This window comes from Piliocolobus tephrosceles, chromosome 3 (genome assembly GCF_002776525.5).
Source record: "Piliocolobus tephrosceles isolate RC106 chromosome 3, ASM277652v3, whole genome shotgun sequence".
NCBI classification, from domain to species: domain Eukaryota; kingdom Metazoa; phylum Chordata; class Mammalia; order Primates; family Cercopithecidae; genus Piliocolobus; species Piliocolobus tephrosceles.
Genome location: NC_045436.1, coordinates 115357547 through 115373672, shown reverse-complemented (window position 1 = coordinate 115373672; position 16126 = coordinate 115357547). Strand labels below are relative to the sequence as shown.

Here is a 16126-nt window from a genome sequence, read left to right as displayed (position 1 = left end):
ACTCTTCTGGAAATTTGAAGAGGATAGAGTTCTTCCTAACTCATTCTATGAAGCCAGCATCATCCTGGTATCAAAGCTACTTGATAACATTATAAGAAAAGAAAACTACAAAGACCTCTTAGGCACTTTGATGCAACAATTTTAACAAAATTTCAGATGAAATCCATGATAATCTGGAAAGGATAGATACGTAATAACCAAGTGGGATGTATCCCAGGAATGCAAGGTTGGTTTAGCATTTGAAAATTAATCACTTACCGTATTAACAGACTAACACTCGAGAAAAACATATTATCATCTCAATAGACATAAAAAAAATTTGGCAATATCCTCATACAAATTCTCATCAAACTAAAAATAGACATAAATCATAAACTGAATGTATGACTTAGGCCCATAAAGTCTAGAAGAAAACACTGGAGAAAACCTTTGTGACCTCGAGTTAGGCAAATATTTCTTTTATACAACACTAAAAGCATGGTCCATAAAAGGAAAAATTAATAAATTGGAGTACCTTAAAATTAAGAACTGTTCTAAAAACACAAGAGGATAGAAAGGCAAAGCACAGACTGGGAGACAATATTTCAAACCCCATATCTGATAAAGGACTTGAATCTAGGATATACAAAGAACTTCAAACATTCAAAATAGGAAACAACCTACTAAACAATGGGCAAAATTAAATAAACAAAGATTTAATTATTTAATTCACCAAAGAAGATCACAGATGGCAAATAAACATATGAGAAGATGTTCAACATCAGTATTCATTAAGGGAAAGTAAATTTAAAGCACAATGACATACCACCATATGTCCTCTAAAATGTCAACAATTTTAAAACCTGACCATCTTAAGTGATGACAAGTATGGAGCAACCAGAACTCATGTACTGTTTGAAGGAACACAAAGTGGTACAGTGTCTTTGTAACATGGTATAACAGTTTTTAACGTATTTCAACATATGCTTACAATATGACCTTGCCATTCTGCTTTGAGATATTTGCTCAAAAGAAATTAAAGCAGCCAGGAATGGTGGCTCACACCTGTAATCCCAGCGTTTTGGGAGGCTGAGAGGGGCAGATCATTTGTGGCCAGGAGTTCAAGACCAGCCTGACCCACATAGCAAAACCCCGTCTCTACTAAATATACAAAAGTTAGGCATGATGGCATATGCCTGTAATTCCAGCTACTCGGGAGGCTGAGGCATCAGAATTATTTGAACCCAGGAGGCAGAGTTTGTTGTGAGCTGAGATCTTGCCACCGAACTCCAACCTGGGTGATAGATTGAGACTCTGTCCCCCACCCCCCAATATATTAAAACATATGTGTTATAAAATGTTTGTAACAGCTGTATTTGTCATGATTAAAAACTGGAAAGAACCCAAATATCCATTAATAATTACCATTGAATGGATAAACAAATATTGGTATATCCATACAATGTAATACTACTCAGTGATAAAAAAGAAATGAACCATTCAAACATGCACCTACGTGAATTAAAAAATAATTATGCTGAGTGGAATTAGCTGGCCAAAAAAGAGTATATAGTATTTGATTCAATTTTTATAAAATTCTTGCTAATACAAACTCATATATAATGAACAAAAGAGATTAATTGTTGCCTGGAATGGTGAATTGAGGAGTGGAATCTGGCAGAGACAGGTGGAATGGCAAAATTTTAAAGGTGCACCTGGAAAGTTTTGGGAATGATAGACATGTTCATATTCTTGACTGTTGTGATTTCTCAGGTATATACATATATTAAAACTTGTACACATTAAATATGTCCAGTTTATTATACAGCAATTATACTGAATAACACAGAAATGAGACAGCAGAACAAGACTGATATATTGAATTTATCATGACATTTCTTGTGTTGAAAGCTATTAAAATTTTAAGAGTAGACAAAATTAGAATCAAAAGTAGAGTTTACTTAGAATGTCTAGTTTTGATTGTATTGTCTATCCAATTTGCTCAGTTATTTACTCATAAATTATGATTGTTATTAAAATACACTTTTGTGTTAAACTAAAGTGGTTTTCAAACATGGTCATACACAAGAACCATATGTAGGAAATTATTAGACGTGCAGATTTCCAGGTTTTACCCCTACCCCCAGGAATTCTGAATTGTAGATGGGGTTGTCGAATCTGAGTTTCAGGCAGTTTCTGATGTGTGTATCCATAGACCACACTTGGAATTGCTTCTTAGCAGAACATTGTTTACATCAAAATTGCATGAACTGAGATGAATGCTGTGGACGACTGGTGGCTGTGCTCTAATGGTGTATTTTTGATCTGGTTCTACCTATATGTCCACAGACATACGAGAGAGAGAGCAGTTGACTTATTTGGAAGGAGCACAAAGTTTGCATTTTGTGTGGTGTTGGATATTTATAGCACCTGCCCTCATTAGAAAATTAAAAGTGTACAAGTACCACAAAGAATTAAGGTTTATAAGGCTTCCTTTCCTCCTCCTCTTTCTCTTCTGCTTCCTACTCTTTCTCCTTTTCCTCTTTTTCATAACATTTATTGACCTACATTTGTTGTTTTTTGTAGTGATCATGTTTTTACTAGGCCGTTCAATAGTGAAAGGACAGGGGCAGAAGGAAGAAGGGACCACCTTCTACTTTAGCAGATACCTTTAAAAAATAAACACACAGTAAGAGCAATGTAATTCACCACTTTCAAGGTTGAGGTCATGGAGAGCAGAAAAGCCTCTCTGGGAAGTATTTCTTTGTGCCTTTCTGGAGATAGTTTATATCATCTATCAAAATATAGCACTTCTTACCTTCTGAAATACATATAAACTGCCAGGAAGTAATCTTCTGTGGAAACTTATTCCATTAGAAATGATGCCATTGCATCGGGGAGTAACTAAACTATCTGTTTACTGACCCGATCCCCACGATAATCAGTGACAAGCATGGCAAGACTCACAGCTGCTGTCTGGGGCCATGCCTGGGGCCATGGAATAACATTTTTCTTTGAGTAAGTTAAAAGAGTTGTGTAGTATGAAGCTCATGACTTCAGCATCTTGTGTAGGATATGCTAACCAAAAACGAACTGATTTTGCCTTAGGGTCGCAAGATTGTGGGACTATGTGTATACACAGTGGAGTCCAGTCTTCAAGATGGTTGCCAGTTTTAACTAGGCTGTGCTGATCTGCCTCTTTAGAAAAAAGAGCAGAACTTTAAATTTATGCAATATTATAGTCCAGATTTTGGATATGTGGTTTGATAATTTATATGAATACAAAAATGTGTGTATATGTATATGCACATGTATGCATATGTGTGTATAATATATATATTTTGTATATATATGTAGTACATAAGTGAAAGTTGTGAAGAAATGTACACTGTAGTTAGCATCTTAGTCTATTTGAGCTGCTATAACAATACCATAGACTGGTGGGCTTATACAAAAACAGAAATTTATTTCTCATAGTTCTGTAGACTGGGAAGTCCAAGGTCTATACACCAGAAGGTTCAGTGTCTGGTGTGGGCCCACTTTTTGGTTAATAGATAGCTGTCTTCATGCTATGTACTCACATAGCAGAAGGCACAAGGGAGATCTCTGGAATTTCTTAAAAGAACACTAATGTCACTTATGAGGGCTCTATCCTCATAGTATAATCGCCACCTAAAGGACCTGCCTCCTAATATCATAACATTTGGGGTTAGGATTTCAACATATGAATTTTGAAGAGACATGCACATTCATTCTACAGCAGATAGATTATACTGTAGAACTAAATAACAGAGTTGCAATCCTTCACAAAATTATAAAATATTTATGAACCTGAAGAGTAGGTGTCACTATAATTGAAAAAAAAAAATCAAACTTTGGGTGCTTGGAGAATCATGGTTGTTTTGTTGATTTTTGTACCTTAAATTTATGCAGTTGATTATTTCTTATTTTCTTTTTAGTATTACATTTATTGTTTTGCTTTCCACAGACATGAAGCCATTATTATATCAGGAACCGAAATGGCCAAGCATATCCAGAAAGAAATACAGCGAGGTGTGGAATCATGGGTTTCCCTTGGAAACAGAAGACCTCACCTCAGTATAATTTTAGTGGGAGATAACCCAGCAAGCCATACATACGTCAGGAATAAGATAAGAGCTGCCTCTGCTGTAGGTGGGTATGTGTTTTAGTTGTAATTACTACTAAATATGTTTTTTGTTTTTACTTCAAATTGTGATAATTATGAATGATAATGATCAAATCAGTGCCATTTGAATTGCATGTGTTATTATTAAAGATTATTCAGTTACCAAAGCTTATGTTAATTTCATATGATTTTTCTTCCAATTTCTTATAGGATTAATTCAGTGTGTTTTATATTCTATGGCAAGATATGCAAAGAATAGTTTACATCTAAAAGGCCTGTTTTCATTATATTTGCTTTAGTCAAATAATAAACCTGGCTTGTTCACTCTGTTAAACTTGGCCTACTAGTTGTATGGTAGTGATATTTTTATTCTCTTCAAATCTACTAACAGTAGCTTATCTCAAACAAAAACAAATTGTCACCTGGCATTCCAGGCCAAAGAATGCATGTGAATCAAGAGAAAACACTTATACTATTGGAACAATCCTTCCTGATGATGCATGGAACATCAGAACCTTTCATTGCAGTAGGAACAGTCCCACACTGTGTTAGACACTATTGATGAAAAACCATATTCAGTTAGTCAAGTGACCTTCTCTGCCTGTTTTTCTTCTAGGTATTTGCAGTGAGCTCATTCTAAAACCAAAGGATGTTTCTCAGGAAGAGCTTTTGGACATAACTGATCAATTGAATATGGACCCAAGAGTCAGTGGTATATTAGTTCAGTTACCACTACCAGGTACATAATGCTCTTCTATTTATCTGGTTTTGTTAAAAGTGAAACAAAGGGCATCTTTCAACATCATATCATGATACTGCAAGTAATTTATAAAATACATTCAGAACGGGACTAGCTGTTATACTGGTAATAGGTGTAATAGTGATTTCTGAATGATTTCTGCTTACATTGACAAAATCCTTGAAAGTAAAATATAGGCATTGGCAACACATACACTGCTCGCTTTGCACAGTAGTATGGGACCCTAAAAATGACGATGTAAGATGAAACCAGGTAATGTGATCTTAATAATCAAAGGTAAAAATGATAATTTTCTATGACCTTTAAAACTTCTTATCAGAGCATTAAAAACTCTCCTACTGTGGTTCATAACTGTATAGGGAAATGAATAATTAGTAAAACCAAACTAATGTTTTTTAGTACACTGTAATTTAGAACATTAGAAACATTGAGAAAGTGTATGATATCATTGCAAAAACTTGTCAAAAGTAGTTGGAGCAGTGTTTGCCTTCTATCTAATTCTATAACTTATCATATGAAATGAGCATCTTTTCTATATCTTGGTGAATTGAACTGTTATATTCCTTTCAAAGTTTAGATTAGTTCCCAGTATTTTGTCTGTTGTACTTTCAATGTTGTGAAATTTCTCTGAGAGTTCCTTAACATTTAAAGGAACTTCAATGTGAAGTTTCACGTTGGTGTCACTTCCTCCGAGATGTTACCATCACTTTCCTCATTTATGTGATGGATTCACCCTCATTAAGTTCCTCTGACTGCATAACTACATCTCTCCAAAGGATTCAGTGTCAGCATTCTATGGTCAGCTATTTCTCCTACAACTCCATTTACATTAAATTAGAATCCTATTGAAATGACTTTGTTTTTTATATTTGTGAGGCTTTTTCAACATAGTACTTACCTTCGCTTTTCGCTTCGGGCCTAGGTTTCTCTTATCTTTGTTTGTTGTTACCATTTTCAGATCTCCTACTCACATCCAGTTACCATCCCAGCATTATCACATTTTGTTTCTTTGCTATACTTCCACTTTTATAGGCTAATCCCCTCTGTCTATTATCAACTTTTGTAAACTATCATGTGGGTTTATCTCTGGGAAACATGGAGAAAACACACTTTTCTATCTATGTTTGAAGATTGCAAATGTGCAGTGACCAATCATTTGAAAGAAGTGCTATGACTGGTCACTGATCATCATGTCATCTGTTATTTCTGTAGTGATTTGTGGGCTAAAGAGCCAGCAGCTCTTGTGTAATTACTATGAAATTTGAAATGTCTTATTGGAGGACTAGTATCATTTAACTAAGTTGTGGTTCTGAAATTTGTGCATATTTAAACTGCACAAAATGAGGACTGCAGGTATAGTATAGGTTACAGTAGCTTTGTAGTTTTGAGTTCTGTAAGCTTTGATTAACAATCATGTGATGTGCAAAAAGTAAAGCTATATAATTCTATTATATGGGATCTTTATGTGGTATTAATATTTTTCTTTATCCAACAATATAATATCTTAGCATATGTTATAGCTTTTGTGCTGTTTACATTATATCAAAAATTAATACTTCTAATTCTTTTCCTCCAATATAGCTGCACTGACAAAAATCATCAAGTTGATAAGAACCTTAGAAGCTATCAGAGTTTCCCCCTGAGAAAAACACTCTGACAGATAATGCTTAGATTAATGATGTTAAAGTTAGTATAGTGATAGTATCACTTACCTTTAAAACTAGAAAAAAAATCAACACATGCAGCACTCTCATATCATTGGAAAATGAGGTCTAGAGAAGATCAGGAGTTTATTAACATCACATATCTGTCCAAAAAATTTTAACAGTGTTTCTCAATTGTTCGACTCGTGCAAAATGAATCTCTTTTTGATACTGTGTTTATCAAGCAATCTTCTTATAATTTGCAGCTTTTGAAATTTTCTGTACTTGGCATTTGTATGACATTTCGATAGCTGTATAAACATGTCACAACCGTAATTCTCAAAATGTCCTTTCTACACAAAGTGACCTGAAAAGACATTTCTTAAGAGAAGACATACAAATGGCCAACAGGTATATGAAAATGATAAACATCACTAATTATCAGGGAAAGGCAAATTAAAACCACAATGAGATATCACCTCACACTTGTTAGGATGGCTGTTATCAAGAAAATGAGGTAAGTGTTGAGGATGTAGAGAAAAGGAACCCTTGCTCACTGCTGTTTAGAATGTAAATTGGTACAGCCATTTTAGAAAACAGCATGACAGTTCCTCAAAAAATTAAACATGGAACACCATATGATCAAAAAATTCCATTTCTGTGTATATATCCAAATGACATGGTATCAGTCATGTCAAAGAGATACCTGCATCCTAAAGTAATGCTGCACATTGCGGCATTACTTTAAGATACGTAATCAACTTTAGTGTCTATCAGTGGCTGAATGGATAAAGTAAATGTTGTTGTGTATATACGCAATGAAATAAGAATCAACTTTTTAAAAGAATGAAATCCTGTCATTTGCTATAACACGGAAGCTGAAGTATATTATACTAAGTAGAATGAGCTAGGCACAGAAAGAAAAACCTGCATGATCTTACCTGTAGAATTTTTAAAAGTAAACTCATGGAAACACAGAGTTAATGGTGGTCACTGGGGACTGAGGACTGGGGAAGGGATCGTGAAGATGTTGATTAAAGGATACAACAGTTTAGTTAGAAAGGAATAAGTTTATTGGAGGTTTATTGTACAACATGGTGACTTAGGTAATAACAACATACTGTATACTTGCAAACTGCTGAGAAAGTACATTTTAAATGTTCTCACCATGAAAATACATATCTGATGTATTATATATGTTAATTAGCTTGATTTAGCTATTTCATAATGTATACATATATCAAAACATATTGTACACCACACATATATATATAATTTTTGTTTGTTAATTTTAAACTATTTAAAATAGTCATAGTTTTTAAACTACATTATATTTAGTTTGTCACAGATTTCTAACTACATTAGATTGTTTGTCTTAATAAATTTATATCTGTAGAAATTTTACCCCTTTTTAGCAACATTCCTTATTTGGTGAATTTATTAACAGCTCGCTGCTTAGATGGCACTGGTGATTTGTCTATATTAAATACTAAATTGCTTGAGTCCTGTACTAGAAACTTAATTGTTTGAGTGTCTCAAACAGAGAGTGAGAAGCATAGAGCTAAAATGACCATGGTAATATATATGGATGTTCTGAGAAACAGCAGTTTTCTATGTAGCCAAAAAGCCAATAATGCCAAAATTGTGGCTAATGTTGATTACATTATGGCACTTTATATGCCATTTATATTACACATGACACTTTGTATTTATTAACCCATTGGATCCTCACAATAATCCTGTGAAGCTGGAGCTATTATGTATTTTTTACTGATGAGAAATTTGAGGCATGAAGAGGGTAAGTAACTTCTCCCAAGTTCACAGAGTTGCTAAGTAACAGAGTTGAGATTTGAATCTGGGCAGACTGGCCCCCATGCTAAGTACTCTTACTCATTATGTTAGCACCCTCACTGGCGCATCAATGTTAGCTAGTGAGTCATGTGTGCTTACTATGTAGCAGGTACTCCCTTACATGGATTATATTATTGAATCCTACAAACACCCTTATATGATAAGAATTATCTTCTTCACTTTACAGATAAGGAGACTGAGACACATGGAGGTTAAGTGAATTGACCAGTATTACCTGTTAGTAAATGGTAGAGCTAAGACCCAAACCCAACTCAACTGATTTCAGAGCCTACCTTTTAAACTTCTCGTTACGTTATACTGTCTCTCAGAACATAGTAAGGCATAACATAAGCACATATATTTCAAACATTAACATAAAAATTTCTAGCACATGTAACCACCAAGTTGCTGATCATCTGGTTTCCCTGTTTCCACACTTGTAACCTATATTTTTTAATGGTTTTTACCTTGCTCAATAATGGGATTCCTACTTTGATTCATAATTTCTTTTTGGTAAGGTTTAAAAATGATAGCAATGGGATTAAAGACATAGTAAATATACTGTTCCTTTCAAAGTAGCCTCTACTTTATTTTAGTAATTGAGCTATGGTACATTTTTGTTAGCAGAAGATATTATTCAAATATGGGTATATACAGTCTGAATTTGTAATGTAGCTTTGTGATGTACTGTTATTTAACTTTGATGAGTTTTATTTTCCTCATAAAAAGAGAATTGAAAATTGATCTTTTATACTACATATTGGGAACATATAGTTAGTTAGTTAATAGAAAATGTTAAAGTAGAAAATTGTGAAACAATACATATGTACCTTAAACATTGTATTATATAATAAATAATTTAAATATTCATTCATCAATCTTTAATGTAGATTAAAAGCTTTCTGGAGCCCACTGATTGGACTTCTGCATCATCTTCTGGCATTAATAATACTTATAATTCATTGCCTGTAATTTTCAGGTTGCAGTGAAACAGTGAAAATTCATCTAGAATTTCAAAATGTCTCCCAGTCTTCAAAGTTGCCTTGCTGTTATCTAAGTCATACTAATTCTTTTTAGTTCTTGAGAGTCTTTCCAGATCATTCAGCTTAGTGTTCTTACAAATAAGAACTGTTCCCTTTTGCACTCCATTGTCATTTATTTATATCATTTTTACCTGTGTTATAGAATTTACTATGAAAAAACTGGCAAAGACAGGCTGGGAAATACAAAAATTGTTTCATGGTTATGAAACTCAACCATAGGATTAGGAATAGTTTATTAACTATTCTCTGATATGTCCAGCAAGTGCTGGGCATCAGCCTTCATGTTTTACAGAATAAATGGCGCTCATTAGTTATTTTGATAGATTGGCTATATAGGAGTAGATGAATACAGCCTCTCCTATGTATATTTCATAGGATTGTTATAATGAACAAATTAAACAATAAGCAAATGAAAAAACGAATGAGTCTAGTTGATTTAACCTTCAAGCTTAATAATATAAAATTATTTTCTATAATTTGGTTAGTAAGTGTGTATTTCAAGTTATGATTAGAAATCTGAGATTATTTCTCACAATTAGGGCAATGTCTTGAGTAAAATAAATTCCAAGTTAGAATTATAATTCTAATGTCTGAAGGCACGTTTGCATAAGGATTAAACAGAATGTGCAAGGAGTTTCCATGTGTGTTACTTGGGCAAGAAGCAAAGAAATGAGATAGAATTCTGTCCTGTTTAATGGTACTGGGACTGTCACAAGCTAAGCCTTGTTTATGTTCAGAAGCTGTGCAACTTTGTTCAGGATTTGAAATACTTGGGATATAACAGTACACAGCCTTGCTGTTTGTCCAGTAGCTGACACTAAAGCTAAGGAGAAATAAAAATGACCAAATGCAGATGCTTTCCTACTCCTGTCCTGACTGTGCATAGATTCTTATCAGTAAGTGATCACTTTGTCGAGGTGAGAAAGAGGTCTGTTATTTATGTTATATTCTTTTTTCTTCTAAGTAGGCATTTTTTGTTTTTTAGCTTTTATTGAGTTATGTGTATTAAACTGATATCATATTAAACGTTAAATTTTTTGGCATATGTATCTTTATATAGAGTTAAAAAATTAGAAAAATACTCTTTTAAAACTGGAACCAGTAGCATCTTTTTCAAACTAGAAAAATAAAAGGGAAATGATAATATTCACAAACTTGAAGCACAATGGAATTCTGCTATAAATATTTGTTATATAATAGAATTTGGTGTGAGATGAATTTGATTTAAGAGGGTTTAAATTATATTAACTGTGTGAAAACATTTAGATCTAAGCCTGAAAAACAGTTATCAAGTCAGTGAAATTTTAATATGGTATTTCACAACTGTGACTTCATGACAGCTGTTACAAGTGTCAGGAATGGTAAATATGTACTATTTACTAATGCCAGCACTGTACAAAAGTGCTTTATATACAATAAATCATTTAATACTGACAACAATCCTTACCAGTAGATAGTATTTCTTTTAAGATTTGTGGTTAAGGAAAAAGAGTGAACTGAGTAACTTGTGTGAGTTCACTCAGTGAGTAAGTACCAGAGCGTTGTCAAGAGAACCAAGTATAGCATCCTTTGTACCATAGTCACTGTCCTATAGCAGAAATTTAAGAGAGCATAAGGAGAGATGCTTGCTTACCCGCTTTGTATTTACTTGCTCTCTGAGAAGTCTACTTCTCATTTATTTCTGGAACACAATTACATAAACTCTATCTTATCTATCTTTTTCTGAAATAGTTTTTCAAATGATCCCTTCAGTTGTCTAGTTTGAAGCCTTTGAGGATTAACACCTTCCAGTTTATGCAAGGGAATTGGACAAAGAAATGAGAATGAACTATAGGATTAAAGGATAAAACTAAAGAAGGTGAGTTAGAAGAATTTGAGTTCAAGGCACAGATTTAACATAAATAAAATATTAGAGTAATTAGTAGGCATGAAAATGTGGATATTGACCTAACTAGTAAGCATGGAGATATGTGTATTTGTCTAAAACTCATTTCTTCATTTGGAGAAAAAAAGTATTGCTATAATTACTTTTCATGAGAATTTACCAAATTTATGTGTCCAGAATATTGATTATTATTAAAATGTTTGACCAGAGTGGGAAATTTTTTTTATCATTCTGAACTCTTTCCTATTTTATTCTGTTTAATTCAATATGGTTTCTAAATTTTAATTTGACTTTGTTTTAGAATTTATTTTTCCTTTCACTATGGGAGAAACCCCAGTTCTGTGTTTGAGTGTATAGAATAATTCTACATAGGGAGAATTGCAGTAAACATTATAGCCCTGTAATCTACCTTTTATCTGTTAGACAATTGGTGAATGCTGTTGAAGAAATGAGTGAATCCTGTAGTTTCTCAGCACCACTTTTTTTGTGTTAAGTCTTATCCTTCTGCGTATGTTTCTACATGTAAGAGATTAGTGCATAAACAATTTAACTGAACAAGATTGGTGAAGATCTCGTACCCGCACCCATGAAAGTTTTCTATAGCTCTATAGTATCTATTATATAGAGCCCATGTTAGGAATGCATATTTTATTACTTGAATAATGTGTTCGCCTCTGACCTCTTCACTATATTGGTTATCTTTCAAACATACAAGGGCTGAGTTCTTTTTCCCTTCAGATCTTAGCATAAATGTCATTGCTTTGGAGAGGCTTTTCCAGCCTATGCCCCGTAAGTTGTTTTCATTCTGTTGTTCTCTATTTGGAACCTCCTTTTTTGTGTGCCAGAGACAATTTAAGTTCTCCAAATACCCACATGCCCTCTTATATTTTGGGGCTTCTCTTAGCAATTAGATTGAGGCCATGTGACTACTGGACAATAGATTGTAAAAGGAAGAGACTTTTGGAGCCACTTCCAGACTGAGATGGTTAAAAGCTGTTGTGCCCTCCCCCTTCACTTCTGTTTTTGTTGCATTGTTCTTGGAAACTAGGTATTACAGATGGTTATAAATTACAAAAAGTAGGGCAATAGAATTCTTATTGGACTTGACATGAATAAGAAATAAATACCCTTTTATAAATGACTGGGATTTCAGATTGTTTTAAACCTATAAACTCATGGATCAAAGAAGCTCACCAAACTCTCAAGGTTATGAAACATGAAGAAAACTATGCCAAAGAACACCACAATCAAATTATTCAAAACCACTGATTAAAAAAAAAAAAAATCTTAAAAGCAATAAGGGGGTTGGGGGAGGGCATTACATACAAAGGAACAAAGAGGACAGTGACAGAATATTTATTGATAGAAACAATGCAAGCAAGAAGACAATGGAACAATATCTTTAAGTATTAAGAGGAAAAAACAAGAAAACCCATAAACCCGGAATTCTATACCCAGGGGAAAATACCTTCAAAAACAAAGGTAAAAAGTCTTTTTATCAGACATGTGAGGAAGAGAGCTCAAAACTAAAAACAATTATTTACTAGAAGACCTATGCTATAAGAAATATTTGAAGACCTGGGTGTGGTCGCTCATGCCTGTAATCCCTGCACTTTTGGGTAGATCACTTGAGGTCAGGAGTTTGAAACCAGCCTGGCCAACATCAGGAAACCCCATCTCTACTAAAAATACAAAAATTAACTGGGCATTGTGGTGCACACCTGTAATCACAACTACTCAGGAGGATGAGACAGGAGGATTGCTTGGACCTGGGAAGTGGAGGTTGCAGTAAGCCAAGATCATGCCACTGGACTCCAGCCTGGGCAACAGAGCAAGACTCCATCTCAACAACAACAACAAAAAAGTGATGTTAAAGGAAGTCCTTCACCTAGATGGAAATGATACTAGATGGAAATATGGATCTGTCCAAGGAATTAAGAGCTCTGGAAGTGGTAACTACCTGAGTAAATATGTATTATTCATGTTTATATATGTTATAATATATTGTTCTTATTCTTATTACTCAGATTATTTTAGAAGATAATTAATGTTTAGCCAAAACCAAAAACAATGTAGTTTGTGGTTTGTAACATACAATTAAAAAGTGTGGCAACAATAGCACAAAAGTTTGTATGGAAGAAATGCTGGAATATTATTGTTTGATTCATGTAATATATGTGAAATGACATAATATTGCTTAAAGGTAGCCTGTGATAAGTTAAACATGTATAATATGAAACCAAAAGCAACCACGAAAATAACACAACAAAGAGTTATAACTAATAAGCCAACAAAGAAGAAAAAGTAGAGTGATCACAGATACTCAGTTGATCTAAAGGAATACAGAACAATGGAGAAAAGACAACAAAGATGTTAAATTTATTCCTAGAAAATGTAATGTAAATAATCCAATTAAACATCAGAGGTTGTCAAATTGGATAAAAATCAAGTCCCAACTGTATGTTGCTTACATGAAACTACACCTTAACTATAGGGACACAGGGAGGTTAAAGCAAAAGAGTGGGAAATCGAAAACTGGAAGAGCTATTTAATATGAAAGTATATTTCAGAGCAGAAAATATTACTCGGGATAAAGAGGTCATTTGATAATAATTAAGGAGCTGGTTTATCAAAAGTAAATAGCAATCTTAATATCTTATATACTTAATAAGAAAACTTCAAATTATGTGAACCAAAAGCTAATATAATTGCAAAGAAAAATAATCAAATAAAAAATTATAGCCATGTTTCAAAACCTCTTAAAAATGGAGAAAACAAGTAGACAGAAAATCAGTAAAGATATAGAATACTTGTATGATATCAACCAATTTGACATAATTAAAATTTATAGAATACTCTCTGCCAAATGGCAGATAATACCCTTTCTTCAAGTTAATGTAGAATATTTACCAGTATATACCACATTCTAGGCCATAAAACTAATCTCAATTTTAAGAGAATTCATGTCACATAAAGCATGTTCTCTGACTACAATGGAATTAAAAATGAGTAACAAAAACATCTGGAAGGCCGGGCGCGGTGGCTCACGTCTATAATCCCAGCACTTTGGGAGGCTGAGACGGGCAGATCACGAGATCAGGAGATCCAGACTATCCTGGCTAACAAGGTGAAACCCCATCTCTACTGAAAATACAAAAAAAAAAAAAAATCAGCTGGGCATGGTGGCAGACACCTGTAGTCCCAGCTACTCCAGAGGCTGAAGCAGGAGAACGGCGTGAACCTGGGAGGCGGAGCTTGCAGTGAGCCGAGATCATGCCCCTGCACTCCAGGCTGGGCAACAGAGTGAGACTCCGTCTCAAAAAAAGCAAAATAAAACAAAACAAAAAATCTGGAAAATCCCTAAATATTTGAAAAGTAAATAGCACACCTCTAAATAACCCCTGTGTCAAATAAGAAAGTAAAAGAGAAATTTGAAATTGTTTTGAACTTTTTATGAAAATGTAGTATCAAAGTTTGTGGGATTCTGTTAAAGCAGTACTTAAGGGAAATACACAGCACTAAACACATATCTTAGAAAAGAAAAAAGGTCAGAAATCAGTAATCTCATCTTATACTTTAAGATGGTAGGAACATCAGAGCAAAACACAACATAAAGACAAAAAAAGAGAAATAATAAAGATCAGAGCAGAAATTAATGAAATGTAAAATAGGAAATTAATAAAATCAGTAAAACCAAAACCTGGACCCATCAAGGAAAAGAATAGATACAAATGACCAATACCAGGACTTAGGGAGACAATATCACTACAGAGTCTGCAGATATTAAAAGGGCAATAAGGGAATATTCTGAATAACATTATGGCAATTAATTTGACAAGTTAGATGAAATGGACAATTTCCTTGAAGGATACAGATTACCAAAGCTCATTCAAAAACAAATGTCTTAATAGCTCTGTTAAGCAATTGACTTTGTAGTTCAGATCCATTCCACAGTGAAAGCTCTATGTCCAGATGGCATCCCTGGGGAATTCTACCAAATATTTAAGGAAGAATAGTGATAAAGAGGAGGGAATGCTTTCTAACATATTGTATGAGCCAGCATTACTCTGATAACTAAAAACCTTGCAAAGACATTACAAGAAAGGAAAATTACAAGTCGGTATCCTTCATGAAGATAGATTCAAAAGGTGTTAATAAAACATTAACAAATATACAAGAAAAAAACAAACAACCCCATCAAAAAGTGGGGAAAGGATATGAACAGACACTTCTCAAAAGAAGACATTCATACAGCCAACAGACACATGAAAAAATGCTCATCATCACTGGCCATCAGAGAAATGCAAATCAAACCCACAATGAGATACCATCTCACACCAGTTAGAATGGCAATCATTAAAAAATCAGGAAACAACAGGTGTTGGAGAGGATGTGGAGAAATAGGAACACTTTTACACTGTTGGTGGGATTGTAAACTAGTTCAACCATTATGGAAAACAGTATGGCAATTCCTCAAGGATCTAGAACTAGATGTACCATATGACCCAGCCATCCCACTACTGGGTATATACCCAAAGGATTATAAATTATTCTACTACAAAGACACATGCACACGTATGTTTATTGCGGCACTATTCACAGTAGCAAAGACTTGGAATCAACCCAAATGTCCATCAGTGACAGACTGGATTAAGAAAATGTGGCACATATATACCATGGAATACTACGCAGCCATAAAAAAGGATGAGTTTGCGTCCTTTGTAGGGACATGGATGCAGCTGGAAACCATCATTCTTAGCAAACTATCACAAGAAGAGAAAACCAAACACCGCATGTTCTCACTCATAGGTGGGAACT

The 16126-nt window shown here is 34.0% G+C and overlaps 1 protein-coding gene across 3 annotated transcripts in view; it reads left to right on the top strand.

Annotated features, from left to right (window-relative positions):
• Positions 1 to 16126, top strand: part of MTHFD2L (methylenetetrahydrofolate dehydrogenase (NADP+ dependent) 2 like) — a 158050-nt gene that overhangs the window by 12096 nt on the left and 129828 nt on the right. For 2 of the 3 annotated variants that reach the window (XM_023189782.2, XM_023189778.1), the window contains exons 2-3: positions 3968 to 4152; positions 4743 to 4865. In XM_023189782.2, the coding sequence (XP_023045550.1) occupies positions 3968 to 4152; positions 4743 to 4865 (308 nt within the window). Of the gene's footprint in view, positions 1 to 3967; positions 4153 to 4742; positions 4866 to 16126 lie in introns of those variants that run through there. The other variant, XM_023189780.2, reaches the window with a different exon arrangement.